Here is a 24,816-nt window from a genome sequence, read left to right as displayed (position 1 = left end):
TTATCTGAGGCCAAAATGATCCCAATGAACCTGTGATATTTGGTTTCCTGGCTACAATTAAGGCAGCTACACTCAGAAGAGTGGGAAAATCACCCTATTGTCTTGGAAAAGGCAAGCAGTGGGACTCTGTTTCAAGGGTTGAAGATGAAAATCTATTTATTAACTATTGCTAGTGTGAATAGGCAGGTAAGGAAAGGGGTTGGGGCAGGGGTGAGAACATGTTTGCATGGAGCAGACCCAGAGCTCAAACTCATAATGGCCCCAGCTGCCTAGAAGAGGGCTGAATATGGGCCTGAAAGTATTGTACCCTAAAAGCTATGACCCTGAGACTTCCTTGTGAGACACATTATGATTAATGCCTTCTGTTGGAGATCCTTGTTGGCCCGTGTGGGACCTGCAACACCACAGACCTGGTAACTACAGATCGTCAAACAGCGACACCATGTGGCTGTAACGTGCAACGACTATATCGGGTCGATGAGACTCCAAGCCTTCCCTTCAGGTGTGTGGAAGTTGTATTTTCTACTAGGAATTTTTGGATCACTTAACCCGCTATGAGTTTTTGAAAATGGTAGTAAGGAAGGGACCTATTTTTAGATTCTGAATTTATTATTCTGGGAATAGAATAGTGAGGTGATTTCATTTTGTGGGGGAAAAAAGCTGTGATCATGTTTGTATATGGTGGAGCTGTTCCTACAGGTTAAAATTTTTTTTTTTCTAATTTGAGAGAGAGTTCACGCGGGTGGGGGAAAGGGGAAGAGTGGGGGAGAGAATCTTAAGCAGGTTCTGCATGAAGCCTGACACAGGGCTCGATCCTACAATCCTGGGATCATGACCTGAGCTGAAATTAAGAATCTGATGCTCAACCGACTGGCCCTTCAGTTTTTATCTGTATTCTCAAGATGCATGAAAATTAGGCCTAAAGATACCCAAACAAAAACATTTCCATTTTATTACCTCTTTGAAAACTTGTCTATGGTTTCCCATCATCCCCTGGATAAAGTCCCAGCTTTTTAGCACACCTGTCAAGGCATTCCTCCTCCCCATCTCCAGTGATGCAACATACTACTCAGTTTTGTCAGAAAGCTCTCAGTAAGTTCCATTATATTTGTAAAAGCTTTGGGAGTTAGGTTTTAAGCGAGAGCAGATATGGGCGGTCCCAAAGGGGCCCAGATTTAATGACAAAAAAATAATAATAAGGTTTACTGTGCACTTGTAACCTGAGCATTATAATAATGTGCTTTGGAGTTATTTAATATGCACAGGAAGTTTTCTCTGTCTTTCCTTTGTATTACTGGGGAACTCCTACCATTCAGAACCATTTCTCTAGGTTTGCAGTTCTTTTTTTTTTTTTTTTAATTTTTTTTTCAACATTTATTTATTTTTGGGACAGAGTGAGACAGAGCATGAACGGGGGAGGGGCAGAGAGAAAGGGAGACACAGAATCGGAAGCAGGCTCCAGGCTCTGAGCCATCAGCCCAGAGCCTGACATGGGGCTCGAACTCACGGACCGCGAGATCGTGACCTGGCTGAAGTCGGACGCTTAACCGACTGCGCCACCCAGGCGCCCTAGGTTTGCAGTTTTGAGATTGGCTGCACATTGGAATCACCTGGGGAGAGACTACCGACAAACCATGACACCTGAATCCCACCCTGGAGATTCTGATTTAAGCGGTCTGGGGCTTGAGCACCAAGTTTTCAAAGCTCCCCGGGAAATTCTAAAATGCAGCCAGCTAGGAAGACTTCAGTAACCGATTTAGGTAATGCTTCTCTTTCCCTTCTGCGCCCTACACAAAATCCTCGGATTATGCCTATCATTCTGTATCTGAATTTCAGAGCATATATCCATCTCCCTAACTAAACTTTGAGCATATCCATTCGTCCACCTCTGCATTTCTGGAGCCTGATGTAGGGCCTGACGCTTCGTGGGGATTTGAAAATGCTGAATACAAGGGTAAAATGTCATCAACAAACACGCACGGGGGTTCTCCAAATGCCAGGTGCTGCTGTGCTCAGCCAGGTCTGTAACCTGGAGAACAGACTGACTAGTCCTGCAGCAAGAGCTCGCAGTCACGGCTTGACTGTGTGTATGGAGGACAGCGTGCCTTGGCCCGGCCTCACTTTCACCAACTGCCTTAAGTATGTATTTCTGCGGTCTCCCGGACAAATGAGTTTCCAGGTGGCTGCGACCAGCACCTGCGAGGCCAGAAAATGGTGAAAGAGCAATGAAGGTGCGCAGGCGCAGACCGCAAGCGCGGCGCACTCTGGTCTACGCGAATATAAGCCCCGCCTCCAGCTGCGAAGCCAACAGGGCGCTGGGCCCGCCTAGCCTCCCCCGGTTGCGGGAGGAAACAGCTAGCGGCGTTCGGAGGCGTAGCCGAGGCCCGCCCCTCACCGCGCTCCAGTTCGATTGGCTGGTCTCCCAAGGCGCGGTAACGGTCGCGGAGGCGGGGCCGGAGAGGGCTGGGCTGAGCCGAGCCGGGCCGGGCCGGGCGTGCTGCTGGTGGGAGGCCGCGGCTGAGGAAGGTGAGTGGCGTAGGGGTATCGCGGAGGCATCGGTCGGAGCCCCTCCCGAAAGCACCCCTGAGATCGGCCGCCGCTGGTGCCGCCGAGTGGCCAGACCGACCCTTGTCAGGTCCCCCCAGAAAGCACACCAGTCACAAGTATACCAGTATAAGGACAAACGTGGTTCGAGCCCTGGCTCCCCGGCCCTTGCCGTCTTTGGCTGCTCATTTAACGTCTCCGCGCTTCAGCTTCTTCATTCGTAGCCTACAGCTGGTAATTCTTGCCTTACGTGGTGGTTGAGAAGTAAAGTGAGGCACTAAGTGTAAGGCTTAGATTGATACTGGCGCGGGTATTGATACCTGGCGGATCCGGGTTGCGGATAAGTCCTAGGTAATTTCCTCCATCTACACGAGTGGGCCGGGGCCGACCCGCTTCACTTGTCAGTGTCAGGTGTCTGAGAAGGGAGCAAAAGGAGAATACAAGAAGGGGTCGGTGAGTGGAACGGTTCGTTATGCTCATTCCAGATTGGGAGGACCGCTACCTCCCTGCGGAGTCTAATTTGATTGTGTTAAGAAAATTAGGTGGAAATGTCAGAAGGCTGAGATCCGTCACCTAGGGACCACACAGGAAGGGTTTCTACTACCGCTTATTTTCTGACCATAATAATATTAAGCAGTGTGCAGGCATTACCCATATTGGTTCCAGTCTTCTGGGTGAGTTTGTTTTTACTTTCTGTATTGCCAAGTGCACTCCGGCCTCCCTCCCCTCCCCCCGCCCCTTGAGGAAGAGGTGGCTGACTAGGGTTTTGTCCACAGCTTCTGCTTCAAAGGCGGGAGAGGTGTGTTCTGGCCCTTTGTGTACCTTCTTCTGGGGCCGAATGATTGGGTGGAGATGACATCCAATCCCTACTCCCATTTCCTTATTTGTGGTAGATTCACTCCTTCCTAAGAAAATTAAGCAGCATGTTGGCATGTTTTTGGAGTAGAGACCAGAGACTTCGAAAGCATTTATCTAATTAATACTGTATTTAATAGAGACCAGAGACTTCGAAAGCATTGCGTGTTCCATTTATTGCAGTAATGTGAGATATTTGCTTTTGAGAAAGCTAATTACAGATTTTGACGTGACTCAATTGAGAAAGAATCATTACAGGCCATGGTTTGTTATTTACAGCTTTTCCCTCCAAAAGGGGTGAAAAACAAGTACATTAAAAAAATTTTTTTTAATGTGTATTTTTGAGAGAGAGAGAATGAACAGGGGAGGAGCAGAGATAGGGAGACAGAATCAGAAGCAGGCTCCAGGCTGTCAGCACAGAGCCAGATGCAGGGCTCGAACTCACAAACTGGGAGATCATGACCTGAGGTGAAGTCGGACGCTTAACGGACTGAGCCACACAGGCGCCCCTAAAAACAATTGTATTTCAATGGACAGTGCTTATTAGTGGGGCTTCAGACGTATGAAGGGTAAGTTAGCAAAGGGCTCTTGGAAACCTGGACAGTGCCAGAAGGTACAACTACACTTGGCTTCTCTGCATTTGGCTTTTTATGCCGTGTACAAACCAACTCCTATCCTGCCTTCCCTAATCCCACAGTCTTAATTTAGGTGTGTTATGACACTGAATAAAGCTATAGCTTCTGCTTTGGCCTTGGGAAGCATTTGGTCTCTACCTATGACTCAAGGCTCCAGGTCTATGTCCTATCACAGCTTCTAATGGGGGAAAAGGCTGGTGCAAATATCAGCACATTATCGTGGGCCTCTGAAAAGGAGGGCTTGGTCACGGTGGAACTGAGGGGATCGTTTTTCTTCCTGACTTTGCCTTTTGTGGTTAGTGGTATTTGTCCATCTGAAAGTGCTTCATTTTAGTACACTTGCAAATGAGAATGCTCTACCCTTGCGGCCAGAGGTCAGAATTAATGATAGGTGGTGATAGATTTGGACTCTCAGCTAAGGTGGCAGCATCGGGGTCCATCAGCTGTGGCTTCAGTTGTTCCCCCTTCAGGAGCTACCGGTGCCATGGATACTTGCTTTGGGAATAACACAGGACCGTTCGTACTAGAAGGTCAAACATTTTAAGATTTTGGTTTTTTTATCTTTTTGAAATCTAGATGAAGATCCAGTTTCGGACGTGAGACTCACTGGGTGATCATTTCATTGAGATCAACTTGAACGACCAGGTGAAAAGCGCAAGAAGGACGTGCTATGACTGAGGTATGTCTGCTGTGACAGATAACTCTGGATGTTGGGAGGCCATGGAGAAGACCTGTTATTTATTGAATATGGTAATAGATACATTGCATATATTTCCTTTTGATCTCCTGATAATCTGGTCAGGTAGATATTTGAAACTCAGGTAAGGAAACTAAAGCCCAGAGAGGTTAAGTAACTACACTAACTCACTTAGCTGGTCACCAACTCTAATCACCACCTCTGTTTCGCTATGAGCCAGGTGCTGTTCTATTTTATTTCTATATTAACTCTCCTGATCTCGGTAACAATCCTATGAGCTAAGTACTTTGATTATCCTCATTGTATGAAAATGAGATTGAGGGGGGACACCTGGCTGGCTCAGTCGGTTAAGCATCCTACTTCAGCTTAGGTCATGATCTCAAGATTTGTGAGTTAGAGCCCAGCTTCGGGCTCTGTGCTGACAGCTCAGAGCCTGGAGCCTCCTTCAGATTCTGTGTCTCCCTCTCTCTCTTCCCCTTCCCCCTCTCTCAAAAATAAACATTAAAAAAAAATTAAAAAAAAAAAGAAAATGAGATTGAGGCACAGAGGTATTACTGCTTTCTTGGCTGTGTGGCAGAGTCCACGGTTTGATCCCAGGTAGCCTGGCTACCGAGGTATACCAGCTTTCTTTGGTTCATGTTTTGTTGCTTTTGTTTTTATTGTTAGGAAAATTCTTTTATTATAAAAGGAATTTTTATTATGAAGTCAAACAGAAAAGAACACAGGCCAAGTGTGTAACTTAATGAATTATTTTTTAAAGTTATTATTTATTGGGGCGCCTGGGTGGCGCAGTTGGTTAAGCGTCCAACTTCAGCCAGGTCACGATCTCGCGGTCCGTGAGTTCGAGCCCCGCGTCAGGCTCTGGGCTGATGGCTCAGAGCGTGGAGCCTGTTTCCGATTCTGTGTCTCCCTCTCTCTCTGCCCCTCCCCTGTTCATGCTCTGTCTCTCTCTGTCCCAAAAATAAATAAACGTTGAAAAAAAATTTTTTTTTTAAAAATAAAAAATAAATAAAGTTATTATTTATTATTTTGAGAGAGTGAGAGAGCATGCATGTGCATGAATAGGAGGGGCAGAGAGAGAGAGAGAGAGAAAGAATCCCAAGTAGGCTCTTAGCTGACAGAGCTCAGTCTCGACACGGGGCTCAGTCACATGAACTATGAGATTATGACGTGAACCGAAATCATTAACAGACTGAGCTTCCCAGGCACCCCTAGAATCCGGTAATTTTATTAGGATGTGTCTTCTGAGTCAGTATTGTCAAGTATGTGATAGACTCTTTGCATGTGTAATTTCATATGTATAATTCTTTTCATTTCAGGAAAGCTTTTTTTTTTTTTTAAACAGCTTTGTTGAGATATATGTGATATATAATCTGCATATATTTAAAGTGTACTATTTGAGAGGCGCCTGGGTGGCCCAGTCATTTGGCCGTCTGACTCTTGATTTCGGTTTAGGTCATGATCTCATGGTTTCGTGAGATCAAGCCGCGTGTCTGGCTTCACACTAACAGTGTGGAGCCTGCTTGGGATTCTCTCTCTCCTCCTTTCTCTGACCCTCCGCCAGTAACACATGCATGTGCATGCTCTCTCTCTCTCTCTCTCTCAAAATAAATAAGCTTCAAAAATGAAATAAAACTGTAGTCTCCCCTTCATCATCTCCCTTTATGAAAACAAAATAAAGTGTAGTATTTGATAAGTTTTGACATACATATACACCTGTGAAACCATCACACAATTAGGATTGTGAATCTATCACCCCTAAAATTCCCTTGTTCCCCTTGGTAATCCATTTTTCTAGCCTCTCATTCCCCTAGCCACCATTGATCTACATTCTGTCAGTGTAGATTAGTTTTTGTTTCCTAGAATTTTATATAAATGGATTCAAACAGTATGTAGTCTTTATTTGTCTGGCTTCTTTCCCTCAGCATAAGTATTTTCAGGTTCATCTGTGTTGTTGCATGTATCAATAGTTTATTCCTTTTTATTGTTGAGAGATTCCATTGTATGCTTTTACCAGTTTTTGTATCCATTTAGCTATTGATCGGCATTTGAGTTGTTTCCAGTTCCTGGGTATTACAAGGACTTTTATATATAGGACTTGTGTAGTCATATGCTTTCATTTCTATTGGGTAAATGCCTAGGAATGGAACGGCTGGGTCTTAGGTGTCTATTTAACCTTTTAAGAAACTGCCAAAGTGTTATCCAAAGTAATTGTCCTAGGCGCACCTTGGGTGGCTCAGTCGGTTAAGTGTCCAGCTTCAACTCGGGTCATGATCTTAGGTTTGTGAGTTCAAGCCCCACGTCAAGACTGACCGCTCAGAGCCTGGAGCCTGCTTTGGATTCTGTGTCTCCTCTCTGTGTCCTTACCCTGCTCACGCTCTCTCTCTGTCTCAAAAATAAATAAACATTAAAAATAAAAACTGATTGTCCTATTTTACATGCCCATCAGCAGTGTATCAGAGTTCCAGTTCCTTCATATTCTCATAAACACTAGTATAGTTAGTCTTAGCCATTTAAATAGGTGTATTGTGGTTTCACCTTGTGGGTTTAAAAAATTTTTTTTCCAGTGTAGTTAACGTACAGTGTTACATTAGTTCCAGGTTTACAATATAGTGATTCAACAGTTACACATATTACTACTCAGTGCTCGTCAAGTTAAGTGTACTTTTAATCCCCTTCACCTTTTACTCTCCCCCCACCCCCCCCAACCAACCTCACCTCTGGGAACCATCTGTTTGTTCTCTATAGATAAGAGTCTGGTTTTTTTGGTTTGTCTCTTTTTTTTCCTTTGCTTGTTTATTTTGTTTCTTAAGTTCTATATATGAGTGAGTTCATATGGTATCTGCATTTCTCTGACTTATTTCACTTAGCATTATACCTACTAGGTTCATCCATGTTGTTGCAAATGGCAAGATTTTATTCACTTTTAATGGCCAGCCAATATTCCATTAAATATATATACCATCTTTTCTTTATCCATTCATCTTACTTGGGCTGGTTCCATAGTGTGGCTATTGTAAATAATGCTGCTATAGACATAGGGGTGCATATATCCCTTAAAACTAGTGTTTTCATATTCTTTGGGTAAATACTCAGTAGTGTGATTACTGAATCATGGGGTAGTGCTGTTTTTAATTTTCTGAGGAATCACCATACTGTCTTTCATGGTGGCTGCACCAGTTTGCATTCCCACCAAAGTGCACAAGCATTCCTTTATCTCCGTATCCTCACCAACACTTGTTTGAGTTTTTTATTTCAGCTATTCTGAGAGGTGTGAAGTGATGTCTCATTGTGGTTTTGATTTGCATTTCCCTGATGATGAGTGAAACTGAGCATGTTTTTATGTGTCAGTTGGCTGTCAGTATGTCATCTTTGGAGAAATGTCTGTTGGTGTCTTCTGCCCAGTTTTTACTCGGATTATTTGTTTATGAGTGTTTCATAAATGCTTTATATATTTTGGACACTAACCCTTTACCAGATAGATCACCTGCAAATATCTTCTCCCATTAAGTAGGTTGGTTGTTTCCTTTGCTGTACAGAAGCTTTTTATTTTGATATAGTCCAAATAGTTTATTTTTGCTTTTGTTTCCCTTGCCTCAGGAGACCTATTTGGAAAGATATCACTATGGTCAATGTCAGAGAAATTAATGCCTGTGCTTGTCTATGATTTTTATGGTTTCAGGTCTCACATTTAGGTCCTTTACCCTTTAATCCATTCTGAGTGTATTTTTGTGGATGGTGTAAGAAAGTGGTCTAGGTTTCACTCTTTTGCATGTACCTGTCCCATTTTTCCCACACCATTTATTGAAGACACTCCCTTTTTCACATTGCATAGCCTTGCCTTCTTTGTCAAAGATTGATTGACCATATAACTATAGGTTTATTGCTGGATTTTCTACTCTATTCCATTGATCTATGTGTTTTTGTGCCAGTACTATACTGTTTTGTTGACTACAGCTTTGTAATATAACTTGAAGTATGGAATTGTGACACCTTCAGTTTTGTTTTTCTTTTTCAAGATTGCTTTGGCTATTCGGGGTCTTTTGCAGTTCCATATAAATTTTAAGATGGTTCTAGTTCTGTGAAAAGTGCTGTTGGTATTTTGATAGGGATTGCATTAAACCTGTGGATTGCCTTGGGTAGTGTAGACATTTTAACAATATTTGTTCTCCCACTCCATGAGCATGGAATATCTTTCCATTTCTTTGTGTTGTCTTCAGTGTCTTTCATCTGACAAGAGTTTTCAGGGTCAGGTCTTTCATTTGCTTAGTTAAGTTTATTTCTAGGTTTTTTTTATTTTTTTTTGATGTAATTGTAAATGGGGTTGTTTTCTTCATTTCTCTATCTGCTGCTTCATTATTAGCATATAGAAATGCAATGGATTTCTCTATAGTGATTTTTGTATCCTGCGACTACTGAATTCATCTATGAGTTCTAGTAATTTTTTGGTGGAGTCGCTAGGGTTTTCTATTGATAGTATCATATTAGCTGGAAATAGTGAAATTTTTACTTCTTTGTTACCAATTTGGATGCTTTTTTATTTCTTTTTGTTGGCTGATTGCTTTGGGTAGGACTTCTCATACTATGTTGAATAAAAGTGGTGAGAGTGGACATCCCTATTCTTCCTGACTTTAGAGGAGAAGCTCTCAGTTTTTTCCCATTGAGTATGCTGTTAGCTATGGGTTTTTCATATATGGCATTTATTATGTTGAGGAATATGTTCCCTCTAAACCTACTTTGTTGAGAGTTGTTATCATGAATGGATGTTGTACTTTGTCAAATGCTTTTTCTGCATCTATTGACCATGTGGTTTTCATCCTTTCTCTTGTTGATGTGGTATATCACATTGATTGATTTGTGAATATTGAACTACTCTTGCATCCCAGGAATAAGTCTCACTTTATTTTGGTGAATTTTTTTTTTTTTTAATGTTTGTTTGTTTATTTTTGAGAGACAGAGTAGGGGAGGGGCAGAAAGAGAGGGAGATAGAGGATCCTAAGCAGGCTCCGTGCTGTCAGCTCAGAGCCTGATGCAGGGCTTGAACTCAAGAACCGTGAGATCATGACCTGGGCCGAAATCAAGAGTCAGACACTTAACCAACTGAGGCACTGAGACGCCCCTATTTTTTTTTTTTAATTCACTCTGTCACCCTATGTGTTTTGATTGATTTTAGTCCATTTATATTCAAAATATTTATTGATATGTCTTTATTGCCATTTTGTTACTTGTTTTGTGGGTTTTTTTGTAGCTTTTCTCTGATCTTCTCTTGTTCTCTTTCATGGTTTGTTGACTTTCTTTGATGATATACTTGGCTTCCTTTTTCTTTATCCTTTGCATATTTATTACTGGATTCTGGTTTGTAGTTACCATTAGATTTGTATATAATGTCTTCTGTATATAGTAGTCTATATTAGGTTGATGTTTGCTTAAGTTTGAACTCATTGTTTACTCCTCCCCGTGTTTTAAGTATACAGTGTTATATTTTACATCCTTTTATTAATCCCTTGAATTGTTTTTACAGAAATATTCATTTTTACTCCTTTTGTATTTTTTACTTTTCATACTCTTTCATTTCCACTCAGAGAGTCGTGTTTATTTGCTGTAGGGCTGGTTTAGTGGTCATGAACTTCTTTAGTTTTGATTCATTTGAGAAAGTCTTCATTTTTCCTTCTTTTGTGAATTATAGCCTTGCTGGATAGACTATTCTTGGCTGCATATTTTCCCTTCCAGCACTTTGAATATATCATGCCACTCCCTTCTGGCATGCAGTTTCTGCTGAAAAACTTGCTGAAAGCCTTGCAGGGTTTCCCTTGTATGTAAGTATCTTCTTTTCTCTCTTCTTTTCTCTTAAAAAAATTTAAAAATTTTTCTTTATCACTACTTTTTGCCCTTTTAATTACTATGTGTCTTGGTGTGGATCTTCTCAGATTGAATATTTGGGGAAATCTCTGTGCCTCGTGGATCTGGATATCTGTTTCCTTCCCCACATTAGTGAAGTTTCACCTGTTATGTTTTCAAATAAATTCTCTGCCCCCTTTTCTCTCTCTTCTTCTTGGATCCCTATAATGTGAATATTATTGTGCTTGATGGAGTCACTGAGTGCCCTGACTGTTCTCTCAATCTGCATATTGTGTTTTTCTCTCATTTGCTCAGCTTGGTTACTTCCATTACTCCATTACTTCCAGGTCATTAATTTGTTCCTCTGTTTTCTCTAGCCTGCTATTTATTCCATTTAGTGTATTTCTAATTTCATTTATTGAGTTCTTCATCTCTGAAGATGTTTGGTGGTTCTGTTTTTGTTTTTGTTTTTGTTTTTTCCTGTCTTTATTAAGGGTCTCACTGATGTCCTTCACTATTCTCAAGTCCAGTGAGTATCTTCATTACATTAACTTCTCTCTCAGGCATCTTATCTTATATCTGTTTCACTTAGGTCTTTTGCTGTGGTTTGGTCCTGTTCTTTCATTTGGAACATATTTTCTGTCTCCTGATTTTGTCTGACTCTGTGTCTGTTTCTTTGTGTTTGGAAAGTCAGCTATATCTCTTGCTCTTGAGGTAATGGCCTTATGAAGAAAAGGTCTTGTAGTGTCATGTAGTGCAGTGTCCCCTGTTCCCTAGGACCTGGTGCTTCAGGGAGTGTCTCCTGTGTGTGTTGAGCGTGCTTTGCTGTTGAGTCCTGATTGCTTTTTCCTTCAATCTCATTGTTTGCAGAGGCTCTCTTTGCCTCTTGTGGGCAGCGTTTGGTCCCTCTCCAGGTTGGGCGTTTTTTAACAAGGTGTGTGGTGCTCTGCTTGTGAAATGAGTCCTGCCACTGCTGCTGCTGTAGTCGAGGTTCTGCAAAACCCACAAATTGGGACATGTGCTGGTGAGGTTTGCACTGGTGTTCTGGGGGAGGGGACCCTCAGTGCTGGGACTGAGGCAAGCATGACTGGGAGGGGCGGATCCACTCAAGTTTGGTATGGGGGAGCGGTGCTGGTGTAAGCAGGTTAGGTGGTGAGTGTTAGCACCTGCATTGTTTCTGCTGAAAAATTAGCTGATAGCCTTATGGGGTTTTTCTTGTATGTAACTGTTAACTTCTGGTGCTTTTATTTATTTTTTTTAAAGTTTATTTATTTTGAGAGAGAGAAAACACGAGTAGGAGAGAGGCAGAGAGAGAGAGGGAGGGAGGGAGGGAGAAAATCCCAAGCAGGCACCATGCTGTCAGTGTGGAGCCAGATGTGTGGCTTGATCCCATGAACCGTGAGATCATGACCTGAGTTGAAATTAAGAGTCAGAAGCTTAACCAACTGACCCACCCAGGTGTCCCATTTTAGTGTATTAAAATTTTCTTTATTATTACTTTTTGTCATTTGAACTATTATGTATTTGGTGTGGACTTCCTTGAGTCCACTTTGTTAGGGGCTTTCTGTGCTTCCTGGACCTGGATGTCTGTTTCTTTCCCCAAATTGGGGAAGTTTTCAGCTATTATTTCTTCAAGTAAATTATCTGCCCCCTTCTCTTTCCTTTTCCTTCTGAGACCCCTATTATGTGAATGATACTGTGTTTGATTATATTGCAGAGTTTCCTTCCTCTATTTTTTTATTAAACTTTTTTCTTTTTGCTATACAGTTTGGTTCCTTAACAGTATCCTGTCTTCCAGATGGCTGATCTGTTCTTCTGTGTCTTTTAATCTACTATTGATTACATCTATTGTATTTTATTTACTCTCTCTTTGTGGACGTTCTCCCTGAGTTCATTCACTTTCTCAAGTCCAGCAATGATCTTAATGACTATTATCTTGAAATCTTTGTCAGATATATTGCTTGTCTGTCTCTCATTTGTGTTTTATACTGTGATTTTTGTCTTGTTCTATTCATTTGGTACATGTTTGTGTGTCTCCTCATTTTGTCTCTCTATATTTATTTCCAAATATTAGGTAGGTCAGCTACATGTCCTGGTCTTGAAAGTAGCAGCCTCGTGAAAAGATCTGTGGTGCTGTATAGTGCAGTCCCCCTGGTCACCAGAACCAGGCACTCCAGTGTGTTCCCTGTGTAGGCTGTGTGCACCCTTCTGTTGTGGCTGAGCTGCATTTGTTGTGGGCATGCTGGGGCTGGGGTGGGGGCGGTCGGCTCCTCACCTGACTGGCTGCAATGACTTGCTTTGCCTCCTGTGAGTGTACTGGGCATGGTTTACTCCTTGAGATGTTGAGAGGCCCAGCTACTGCCCGTGTGCTCACTGGTAGGTGGTGTTGGCATTTGACCTAGCTAGTGGCCTGCAGTTAGTGTCTGCCACACCTGCAGGCACAGCAAAGGGCAGGACTTGCTCTCTGAACAGCCAGCTAAGAGGCTCAGCTGCAGGAACTGCAGACACCCTGGTGTGTGGGTTATTTCCTCCCCTCCCAAGGGCGGGAGTCATTTTGGAGTGGCACAGTGCTGGCAGAGTTGCCTTCTGGGTGTGGTAGGGCAGGAGCTGTTTTGGAGGGATGGCTGCCAAGGTGGACAAGTTGGGTGGGATGGTCTGCAGGAGAATGTGGGGCCATGGCACTCATTGATAGCAAGGTAGATAGAGACTGTTAGAACTGGCTCCCAGAAGCATCTTGATATGTAGGCTTCAGGAGACAAGGAAACATGGCACCTGTTACAGCTTTTGCTTCCAGAGAAACCTCCTGGACATATTCTAAGATTAGTTAATAAATCTTCACAAATACTTTTCAAGCTGCTTGAAGGTGCTTTTCAAGCTGCTACTCCTGTGCTGTGTCTGAGTTATTTAGTATGGTTGTCTCTTTAATGGTGGGGACTGGGTTCCCTGTAGCACTCTGGCTCTCCTAGAGGTAAGCCTGCTGATTTTTAATGTTCCCGGAGTTAGCCCTGGTGTTTTCAAAGCCAGATATTACTCGATTTGTCTTCCCAGTGTGGGTTCCTAGTTCAGGGGGGTTGCCCAGTGTGGGGTCTGATCCTCTTCCTTCTCCATGCTTCTCCTGTTTGTGGCTATTCGTACCAGGGGGTTGGTTCCCAACTGTGTCTCTGCCCTTTCTACCCTTTTCTATGTGACGTTCTCTCCATGACTAGCTGCAGAAGTCTTCAGGTCATTTTCAGAGTTAGTTGCAAAGCTCTAGTTGCTGCCTCACTGTTTCTGTGGGACAAGTTGAATTCCAGATCCTCTTCCTCTGCCACCTTCCCTTGTATTCTCAGATGTAGGTCATGGGTCCACAGGCTCACTCTTTATTTGTGCATTTAAAACATAACAGAGGGAATTCAAAATGTGGAAGGACAAAAAACCAAATGGTCAGTTATCAAAATCAACCAAGATTTCTAAAACAAATGAGCCTCAGTTGGGGGAGGTGGGCTGGCTCTTTATCTAGTCTTAAGGCTGGCACTGTATTTATTAGAGAGAGCCATCTTTGAAGTGGATGCCTTTTTGAAATGGATTCCTTCACGATCAAAGCTTAAGTCAGGCACTTGCATTACAAAAACAAAAACAAACAACCCCCCCCCCAAAAAACCAAAAAATCCCCACAAAAAACTGTTAGAACTGACACTATGACATCTTAATTATTTTTTAAGTGTATAGTTCATTGATATTACATACATTAATAATGTGCCATCATTGCCCCCCCATCCATCTACAGAACTCTTTAAATTTTTTTTTAATGTTTGTTTATTTTTGAGAGACAGAGTGCAAGTGGGGGGGGGGGCAGAGAGAGAGAGAAAGGGAGGGAGACACAGAATCTGAAGCAGGTTCCAGGCTCTGGGCTGTCAGCACAGAGCCTGACGTGGGACTCGAACTCACGAGCTGTGAGATCATGACTTGAGCTGAAGTTGAATGCTTAACTGACTGAGCCAACCAGGTGGTGGTGGTGGTGGTGGTGCTGCTGCTGCTTGCTTCCTTCCTTCCTTCTTTCCTTCCTTCCTTCACTCAGCATGGGGCTCAAACTCAAGACCCTAAGATCAAGAGTCACTTGCTCTTCCAACTGAGCCAGCCAGGCGCCCCAGAACGCTTGTCATCTTGTGCAACTAAAACTCTGTGTCTATTAGATGTAGGGCCCCTGTTTCTCAAGGCCCTGCCCGGCAGCTACCATTCTACTTTTGGTTGCTATGATTTTGATTACTCCAAGGAGTGTAAGTGGAGTCATTACAGCACCTACCTTTTTGTGACTGATTAATGTCCTCATGGTTGTAGCATATATCAAAATTTCTTTTCTATTTAAAGCTGAATAACATTCCTTGGGATGCTTGGGTGGCTCAGTCCATTAAGAGTCTGATTCTTGATTTTGGCTCAGGTCATGGTGTCATGGTTTGTGGGTTTGAGCCCCACGTGGGGCTCCATACTGACAGTGTGGAGCCTGTTGGGGATTCTGTGTCCCTTTCTCTCTGCACCTGCCCTGTCCTCTGTCTCTCTGTCTCTCTGTCTTTCTGTCTTTCTCAAAATAAATACACTTAAAAAGCTGTATAATATTTCATTGTACGGATATACCACATTATGCTTATCCATTTATCTGTTGATGAACGCTTGGGTTTCTTACACATTTTTGCTATGGTGAATAATGCTGTGAACACAGATGTACAAATATCTTTTCAAGATCCTGCCTTTAATTCGTTTGAGTATATACCTAGAAGTAGAATTGCTGGGTTATATGAATATTCTTTTTTTTTTTTTTTTTTAAAGAACTACCTACTGTTGTTCACAGTGGTTGTATCATTTTACATTCTCACCAGTAGTGCACAAAGATTCCAGTTTTACCACACCCTTGCCAGTGCTTGGTACTTTTTTCTTTTTTGGAATTTTTTTTTTTTTTTTTGATAGTAGCCTAATGGATGTGAGGTGGTATCTCTTTGTAGTTTAATTTGCATTCATCTAATAGGTAGTGATGTTATACACACTTGAAAAGTGCTTATTGGTCATTTGTATATCAAGTTCTTTGCCCATTTTTAATTTTTTATGTATTTTTTCTTTTTAAAAAAAATTTTAAATGTTTATTTTTAAGAGAGAGTGAGTGAGAGAATGAGAACAAGCTGTGGAGGGCAGATAGAGGGAGACAGAGGATCCAAAGCAGGCTCTGCACTGACAGCAGGGAGCCTGATGTGGGGCTCGAACTCATGAACACAAGATCATGACCTGAGTTGAAGTTGTTTGCTCAACTGACTGAGCCATCCAGGCACCCCTGTTTATTTATTTTTAAAGTTTGTTTAGTTATTTATTTTGAGAGGGAGAGGAAGGGGGAGGAGCAGAGAAAGAGGGAGAGAGCAGGAATTCCAAGCAGGCTCTGCACTGTCAGCACAGAGCCTGATGTGGGGCTTGAACTCACAAACTGTGAGATTATGACTGAGCTGAAACCAAGAGCTGGACGCTCAACTGACTGAGCCACCCAGGTGCCCCTCTTTGCCCATTTTTAAAGCAGATACATATTTTTTTGTTGTTCAGTTTTGGGATTCTCTATGTAGTCTGGATGTTAACTCTTTATCACATAAATGATTTGCAAGTATTTTCTTCCATTCAATGGGTTGCCTTTTTACTCTGTTAATAGTAGCTTTTGATGTGCCAAAGTTTTAATTTTTATGAAGTCCAATTTGTTTTTGCTTGTGTTGCCTGTTTCTGGTGTCATACCCAAGAAATCACTACCAAATCCAGGGTCATGAAGCTTACCCTATGTTTTCTTCTCTAAGAGTTTTATAGTTTTGGCTCTTAAGTTTAGTTCTTTGATCCATTTTGAGTTAATTTTTTATATGGTGTTAGGTAAGGGTCCAACTTCATTCTTTCCATGTGGATGGCCAGTTTTCCCAGAACCATTTGTTGAAGACACTATACTTTCTCCATTAAATGATTTTGGCATTCTTGTTGAAAATCTTTTGACAGTATATGTGAGGAATTATTTCTAGCCTCTCTATTCTACTCCATTGCTTTATATATCTTTATGCCAGTACCACACTGTTTTGATTTCTGTAGCTTTGCAGTGGGTTTTGAAATCAGGAAGTGTAGGTCCTCCAGGTTTGTACTTCTTTCAAGATTGTCTTGGCTGTTTGTGGTCCTTTGAGATTCCTTATGTATTTTAGAATGATTTTTGTTATTTCTGTAAAAAATGTCATTGGGATTTCAATAGGGATTGCATTGGCTGTGTAGACTGTTGTGGGCAGTATTGACATTCTAATATTAAGTCTTCCAATCCATGAACATAGGATGTTTTTCCATTTATTTGTCTTTTTAATTTTTTTGACAAATATTTTGCAGTTTTGATTATACAAGACTTTGACCTCTTGGTTAAGTTTTTATTCCTTTTGATGCTGTTGTAAGTGGAATTGTGTTCTTAATTTCCCTTTTGGATTATTTGTTAGTGTGAACAAAGGCAACTGATCTTTGTGTGTTACATCTTTACATCCTAGTACTTCGCTGAATTCATTTATTCTAACAGGTTTTTGGGTTTTTGGTGGGCTCGTTAGCATATTCTGCATATAAGATTATATCGTCTGCAAACAGGTATAATTTTACTTCTTCCTTTCTGATTTGGATGCCTTTTATTTCTCTTTCTAGATTAATTGCTTTGGCTAGACCTTCCAGCACTATATGGAATAGAAGTGGCGACTGCTTTGTCCCTGATCTTACAGGAAAAACTTTCAATCTTTCATGGAAGTATGATGTTCACTATATGTTTTCATATGTGGCTTTTATTATGTTGAGGTAGATTCCTTCTATTGCTAGTTTGAGTATTTTTATCATGAGAGGGTGTTCAATTTGGTCAGATGCTTTTTCTGCATCAATTTAGATGATCATGTGGTTTTTTTTATCCTTTATTCCATTAATGCAGTCCATTACATTAATTGTTTTTCATATGTTGAACTATTATTACATTCCAGGAATAACTCCCACTTGGTTGTGGGATTCTTTTAATATGCTGTTGAATTTGGTTTACCAGTATTTCGTTGAGGATAATTGCATCAATGTGCATAAGGAATGTTGGTCTTTAGTTTTCTTGTATTGTCTTCATCTGGCTTCAGTATTAAAATAATGCTAGCCTTTAAGAATGAATTAGGGGTTGGGGCGCCTGGGTGGCTCAGTTGGTTGAGCATCTGACTTCGGCTCAGGTCATGATCTTTTGGTTCACGTCAGGCTCTGTGCAGACAGCTCAGAGCCTAGAGTTTACTTGGAATTCTGTGTCTCCCTCTCTCTCTGTCCCTTCCCCACTGATGATCTGTCTCTCTCTCAAAATAACTATTTTAAAAAAATGAAAAAAAAAATAATGAATTAGGGGCGCTTGGGTGGCTCAGTTGGTTAAGTGTCTGACTCTTGATTTTTGTTCAGGTCATGATCTCACAGTGAGATCAAGCCCATGAGATCAAGCCCAGTGTCAGAATCTGTGCCAAGCATGGAGCCTGCTTGAGAATCTCTCTCTTTCTCTCTCTCTCTCTCTCTCTCTCTCTCTCTCTGTGTGTGTGTGTGTGTGTGTGTGTGTGTGTGTGTGTGTCTCTCTGTCTTCTCTCTCTCTCTCTAAAACAAACAAATAAATACACATTAAAAAAAGAATGAATTAGGAAATATTTATTCCCTTCTCTTCAGTATTTGGAAAAGTTAGAGAATAATTGGTGTTAGTTCTTTAAATGTTTGGTAGAATTCTTCAGTGAAGCCATCATTTCCAAGGCTTTGCTTTGTTGGGATTTTTCCCCTAAGTTCGTTTATTTTGAGAGAGAGAGAAAGAGAGAACTAACACAACCAGTAGAGGAGCAGAGAGAGAATCCCAAGCAGACTCTACACTGTCAGTACAGAGCCTGATACAGGGCTCAAACCCAGGAACTGTGAGGTCATGCCCTCAGCCAAAATCAAGAGTTGAATGCTTAACCGACTGAGCCACCCAGGTGCCCCTGTTGGGAGATTTTTGATTACTGAATCAATCTTCATGTAAATTATAGGTCTATTCAGATTTTCTGTTTCTTTGTATTGCTCTCTTAGAATTTTTATTTCTGTATAATTGCGATTAATGTCCCCACTTTCATTTATGATTTTAGTACTTTGAGTCTTCTCTCTTTTTTTCTGTCCATTTAGCTACAGGTTTGCCTATTTTGCTGATTTTTTTTTTCAAATAACTTTTTATTTCAATGATTTTCCTCTATTGCTTTCCTTTACCCCAGCTCTAATCCTTATTATTTCCTTTTTTTGCTAGCTTTTTGTTCTTCTTTTTCTAGTTCCTTAAGTTGTACAGTTAGGTTGTTAATTTGAGATTGTTCTTTTTTTTTTTTAATGTTTATTTTTGAGAGAGAGGGAGAGAGAGAGAGAGCAAGCGAGCATAAGCAGGGGAGGGGCAGAGAGAGAGGGAGACACAGAATCTGAAGCAGGCTCCAGGCTCTGAGCTGTGGGCACAGAGCCTGACTTGGGGCTCGAACCCACGAACTGCGAGATCATGACCTGAGCTGAAGTCAGATGCTCAACTGGCTGAGCCAGCCAGGTACCCCTGTTCTTGTTTTTTAATATAAATGTTTATAACTATAAATTTCTCCCTTAGCGCTGCTTTCACTGAGTCCCATGAATTTTGGTATGTTCTATTTTTGTCCCCCCACCCCCGCCTTTTTTTTTTTTTAACCTATTTGATACACACAGTGTGGAGCTTGAACTCAGAATCCTGAGATCAAGAGCTGCATGCTGTACCAACTGAGCCAGCCAGGTGCCCCAAATTTAGTGTATTTTATTCAGCTTTCTTACTTGACTTTAGAGATAGAGCTGCCTACTCTATTGTTACCAAAAGTAGACTACCTATCTCATGCAATTTAGCCTTTTTTTTAAACACTTTGATTTATTTTTTATTTTTTTTTAATGTTTTTATTTTTGAGACACAGAGAGACAGAGCATGAGCAGGGGAGGGGCAGAGAGAGAGGGAGACATAGAATCTGAAGCAGGCTCCAGGCTCTGAGCTGTCAGCACAGAGCCCTATGCGGGACTCGAACTCACGGACTGTGAGATCATGACCTGAATTGAAGTCGGACACTCATCCGACTGAGCCATCCAGGTGCCCCTAATGAAATTTAGTCTTAAATCTAGACATACTTATGTAAAACAACTTGTATGAAATAGTGATCTGAGTAATTTGTAGAAAAAAATCTAAGCTAATATATGATGGTAAGATTAGTTTTGTTTAGCATACTTTTATTTAGTTTTTTAATGTTTATTTTTGAGAGAGAGAGAAAAACAGTGAGAGCAGGGGAGGGGCAGAGAGAGAGGGAGACACAGAATCCAAAGTAGGCTCCAGGCTCTGAGCTGTCAGCACAGAACCTGACGCGGGGCCGGAACTCACGAACCATGAGATCATGACCTGAGCTGAAGTTGGATGCTTAACCGACTGAGCCACCCAGGCGCCCCTAGCATACTTTTATATAACAATAAGTACTACTAATCTATAAGTTTCTATATGCCAGGTTCTTGTTCTAAGTACTTTCTATATGTTGTATGACTTAATTTAATCTATGAGGTATATTACTGTGTTGTCTTTTACAAATGAAGAAAAAAATGCTCAAAGATGTTAATGAATTTGTCTTTGTCATATAATTTAATAGTTAAACTAGTAGTCACTCAGTGACTACTTCAGTAGTCACCATCTGACTCTGAATGCTGAACCTCTATGCTTTATTCTTTATAGTGCTACAAGAACATTTAACAAGAGGACCTAATCTAGTCATGAGATCAGGGGAGATTTCCCTGAAGAAAGAAATCTGAGCCAGGATCTGAAGGTCAAGTATGAGTTAACTAAGTGAAGAACAGGCTAAGAGTAGCCAGGCCTTGAATATGGAGAGGAATGACATTTTGAAGATTTGAAAGAGGTCCAGTGTAGTAGTTAGGAAGCTTGTCAGAATATGTACCTTCTCACTCTTGGGGGGATTATCTTACATCCTTATTTCTGATCTTCAAGGATGTATTCTTCCCACTTTAAAATTCTGGCTGGCTCTTTTTTTTTTTTTTCCTTTTATTTTTTTAATTTACATCCAAGTTAGTTAGCATATAGTGCAACAATGATTTCAGTAGATTCCTTAATGCCCCTTACCCATTTAGCCCACCCCCTTTCCCACAACCCCTCTAGTAACCCTCTGTTTGTTCTCCATATTTAAGAGTCTCTTATGTTTTCTCTCCCTCCCCTGGCCGACTCTTGATGGTGATACAACAGGATGAACATAGTACCACCTCTGAGGTATTCCTGCCAGAAAATACTGAACCTGAATTTAATAAAGTCTCTAGATGTACAGTTTACAAGAAATATAGGGGGTAGAGATATATGTTAAATGACAAGAATACAGTAAGCCAAATCTGAAATAGGGGTAGTTTTACAGGATAGACGACCTATTTTTTCAACAAATAAATGCATGTCAAAAGAGAAAGGAAGGGGGATGGGACTGTTATAGATGAGAAAAACTTTAGAGGGCTACATGTGGACCTTGTTTGGATCCTGATTTGGAAAATAAAAAGACATTTTTTAAAACATGGGTTTATTATATTCTTTTTTTATGTATTTCTGAAAATTTTTCTAATGAAAAGTTTAAAAACTAGGTGAAAGGTTTGTAAAGGCAGGAGGGATTAACATAGTGGGTGATTGAGTTGGTAAAAGAGACCAAAGTTGATGTCCAGCAGCAAAAGTGGCAGAATTTGAAAATTTATAACGTTACTGAGTTTATCTGAAACTGGAAAGCTACACCCTGTAGACACATAAGGGTGATTGGTAAATTGTCTAGTTGGATTTCATTATCTGAAGCAGACCTAGAAGGGTAGAATTGTGCTTTGGAAGAAATACAACCTGGTAGCAAGGAGGCTTGCTTCTTTCCTAATCAATCCTTAGAAGATCATTTCACCAGATGGTTACCAGTATATGCTACACTGGTACAATTCTCCCGTATGCCTCCCTGCCAGCTACAAACAGCTAGAGACTTGGGATCAAACAATTTCCAAGGTCCTCTCAAGGTCTAAAAGTTCATGATGCTAATGAATGTGTGTGATTGTGCCTCTGGAGAGGAGGAATTCTACCTATATATCAACCAATACAAGAAAATTTTTTCCTATAGGATGATAGAGTCTTAGAAAACAAGAGGAAGTGATGGTAGGGTAGAGTAAATAAAAACTTTTTTGTCTCCCAAACAGAACCCTTCGCTGCTAGCCTCTGATCTATTTAGAAATAAAGACCACCTAAGAAGGTGGCACTGCATTTACCTTTGGCATTAGTCAAGTGAATTGTTAGACTGACGTGTAACTTTTGGCCAGGCACATTTCTTTCAGTTTTGGGGAATCAGCTTACAAAAGATAACTTTATCAGCAGCATGTGCTTTGTACATTAGCTAGTTAATAGTTTGTGTGTGTGTGTGTGTGTGTGTGTGTGTGTGTGTGTGTGTCAAACCTCATGATGTTTTATTTCTAGAAGAGAACATCATAAGATCAGGCTTATTCTTTTTTTACATTGATTTTTTTTTTTTTTTTAATTTTAAGCAATCTCTACACCCAATGTGGGTCTTGAACTCAGGACCCAGAGATCAAGAGTTGCATGCTCTTCTAACTGAGCCAGCCAGGCATCCCAAATTAGGGTTTATTCTAATCATTCTTTTTTTTTTTTTTTTTTTTTTTTTTGAAAAATGTTTGTTTTTGAGAGACAGAGACACAGCATGAGCAGGGGAGGGGCAGAGAGAGAGGGAGATAAAGAATCCGAAGCAGGCTCCAGGCTCTGAGCTGTCAGTACAGAGCCTGTTAGGGGCTCAAACTCACGAACTGCAAGATCATGATTTGAGCTGAAGTTGAACACTTAACCAACTAAGCTACCCAGGTGCCCCTGTTCTAATCATTCTTAAAATGAGTTTTCTGACAAGTCATATGACTTTTGACACAGGAATGGCTTAAATTGCCAAAGAGTTATTGGTTCTTTTAAGTATAATTTCCTTTAACACCTATTGCATTTTTTCTTTTCTAATTTAGGCAACTCCAGTATTTTTTACTGCCAATCTACTTCTTCGGATTTTACTTAAGATACCAAATCTCCAGCAGCCCCTAAAGCCTAGGAGTCTAGTAAATCATCAAACAGACTCATGACTGAAAAACAGGTAAACTTAAAATATTTGAAGCCATTGTTTCGTGAAGTACGTGCCAAAGAATACTGCAATTACAAATATGAAAAATCTTTCTTAAAAGGGTTCTGTAGTAAAATAACTTTGGGAAATGTTGGGTTAAAGATTATTTAATGATTTTGTTATTGTAAGACTTCACAATACTGTCCAAAAAGAGACTTTAGTATACAGTATTTCCTACTTATTTCACATTAGTCTCACGAACAGTTCTTTAGTGTTCTGTACCACATACTTTAGAAAATGCCATTCTTTTTTTTTTTTTTTTTTTTTAAGCAAATGCCATTCTTAGCTCTTTTCGGAATTTGCAGTTATTCTTTCCATTAAAAGAGGTATCCAGGAACAATATGTATAATTTGATCATTTAAAATGTGTGGCATTATTTACAGAGTACTTTGTTTTTGCGAGTCATAGTAGACATCCACTGAGATGCCCACCCAGAACTTTTGGCTCCTAAACATATCTTTTTTTTTTTTTTTTTTTTTTTTTTTTTATGTTTATTTTTGAGAGAGACAGAGACAGAGCATGAGTGGGGAAGGGGCAGACAGAGAGGGAGACACAGAATCTAAAGCAGGCTTCAGGCTCTTAGCTGTCAGCACAGAGCCCGACACGGGGCTGGGACTCAAGAACTGTGAGATGATGACCTGAGCCAAAGTCAGACACTCAACCAACTGAGCCACCCAGGTGCCCCTAAAACCGATATGTTTAATAATTTAAATTCTGGGTCATGAATCTTTGTGACCAGAAGACCTTAAAAAATAATAAGGGAAAAGATTGTGGGAGGGTGGAGAAGTACAGAAAGGATAGAGAAGGGGAGGAAAGCAGTCAAAAAGAAAGATTTGGCACTGTTGTTGATAGTGCTATCATAGTTATCAGGGTAATTTGTTCCTTTTTTGTCTTGAGAGATTTCTTTCATATTTAGAGGGATTTGGATATGGAGACTAATCCTTTTATATGTATTTTGTCTGTTGCCTAAATTATTAATCTTTAAGCTATTAAAATATTTAATACTATTCCACCAGTGAAAACTATTGTATAAATTCTATTTTTTCAAGCATTTTAACATTGAAAATTCACTCAAATTACCTTTTAAAATATACTTTAGTAACTTAAATGTTTGTTTATTTTGGGAGAGAGAGAGAGAGCGTGAGTGAGCAAGGGAGCGGCAGAGAGGAAGAGAGAGAATCCCAAGCAGGCTCCATGCTGTAAACACAGAGCCTGATTCAGGGCTTGATCTCACAAATGAGATCATGACCTGAGCTGAAATCAAGAGTTGGACACTTAACTGACTGAACCACCCAGGCACCCCTACTTTAATAACTTAAAAAGCAAGTAAATCACCTCATACAGTGATTCCAAATTGATCATTGGATTTACATCAAAAGACTGTTATAAACTGTTAATGTCATGGATATAAATGTATAATTAAAAAATCTCTTTTCATTCTTTTTAAAAAATTTTTTAACGTTTATTTACTTTTGAGAGAGACAGAGCATGAGTGGGGGAAGGGCAGAGAGAGAGGGGGAGACACAGAATTTGAAACAAGCTCCAGGCTCTGAGCTGTCAGCACAGAGGCTGATGCAGAGCCTGAACCCACAAACTGTGAGCTCATGACCTGAGCTGAAGGCAGATGCTTAGTTGACTGAGCCACCCAGATGCCCCATGCTCTTTTCATTCTTATCTGTATTGTATGTTCTTTTTTTTTTTTTTTTTTAATTTTTTTTTTCTTTTTTTTTCAACGTTTTATTTTATTTTTGGGACAGAGAGAGACAGAGCATGAACGGGGGAGGGGCACAGAGAGAGGGAGACACAGAATCAGAAACAGGCTCCAGGCTCTGAGCCATCAGCCCAGAGCCCGACGCGGGGCTCGAACTCACGGACCGCGAGATTGTGACCTGGCTGAAGTCGGACGCTTAACCGACTGCGCCACCCAGGCGCCCCTGTATTGTATGTTCTTAATTACCTTTTTCTTCCCATTATCATGTTTTTATTTACATACTCTAGAGAGTTAGGGTTCCCCTCTCAGGTTTGTGTTGTA

General features: G+C 40.8%; 1 protein-coding gene across 12 annotated transcripts in view; it reads left to right on the top strand.

The window, feature by feature from the left end:
- Nucleotides 1-24,816, top strand: part of CEP70 (centrosomal protein 70) — an 86,441-nt gene that overhangs the window by 7,997 nt on the left and 53,628 nt on the right. Inside the window, exons 1-6 of one of the 12 annotated variants that reach the window (XM_047874727.1) lie at nt 2,387-2,526; nt 4,611-4,713; nt 17,233-17,331; nt 20,324-20,414; nt 20,846-20,869; nt 22,633-22,757. In XM_047874727.1, the coding sequence (XP_047730683.1) occupies nt 22,743-22,757 (15 nt within the window). In that variant the 5' untranslated portion in view covers nt 2,387-2,526; nt 4,611-4,713; nt 17,233-17,331; ... (1 more) ...; nt 20,846-20,869; nt 22,633-22,742. Of the gene's footprint in view, nt 1-2,379; nt 2,527-4,610; nt 4,714-17,232; nt 17,380-20,323; nt 20,415-20,845; nt 20,870-22,632; nt 22,758-24,816 lie in introns of those variants that run through there. The other 11 variants (XM_047874725.1, XM_047874726.1, XM_047874728.1 and 8 more) reach the window with 11 other exon arrangements.

The sequence above is a fragment of the Prionailurus viverrinus genome, chromosome C2 (assembly GCF_022837055.1).
Source record: "Prionailurus viverrinus isolate Anna chromosome C2, UM_Priviv_1.0, whole genome shotgun sequence".
Taxonomy (NCBI): domain Eukaryota; kingdom Metazoa; phylum Chordata; class Mammalia; order Carnivora; family Felidae; genus Prionailurus; species Prionailurus viverrinus.
The sequence above is the reverse complement of the archived record's forward strand: the minus strand, read 5'-3'. Positions and strand labels throughout refer to the sequence as shown.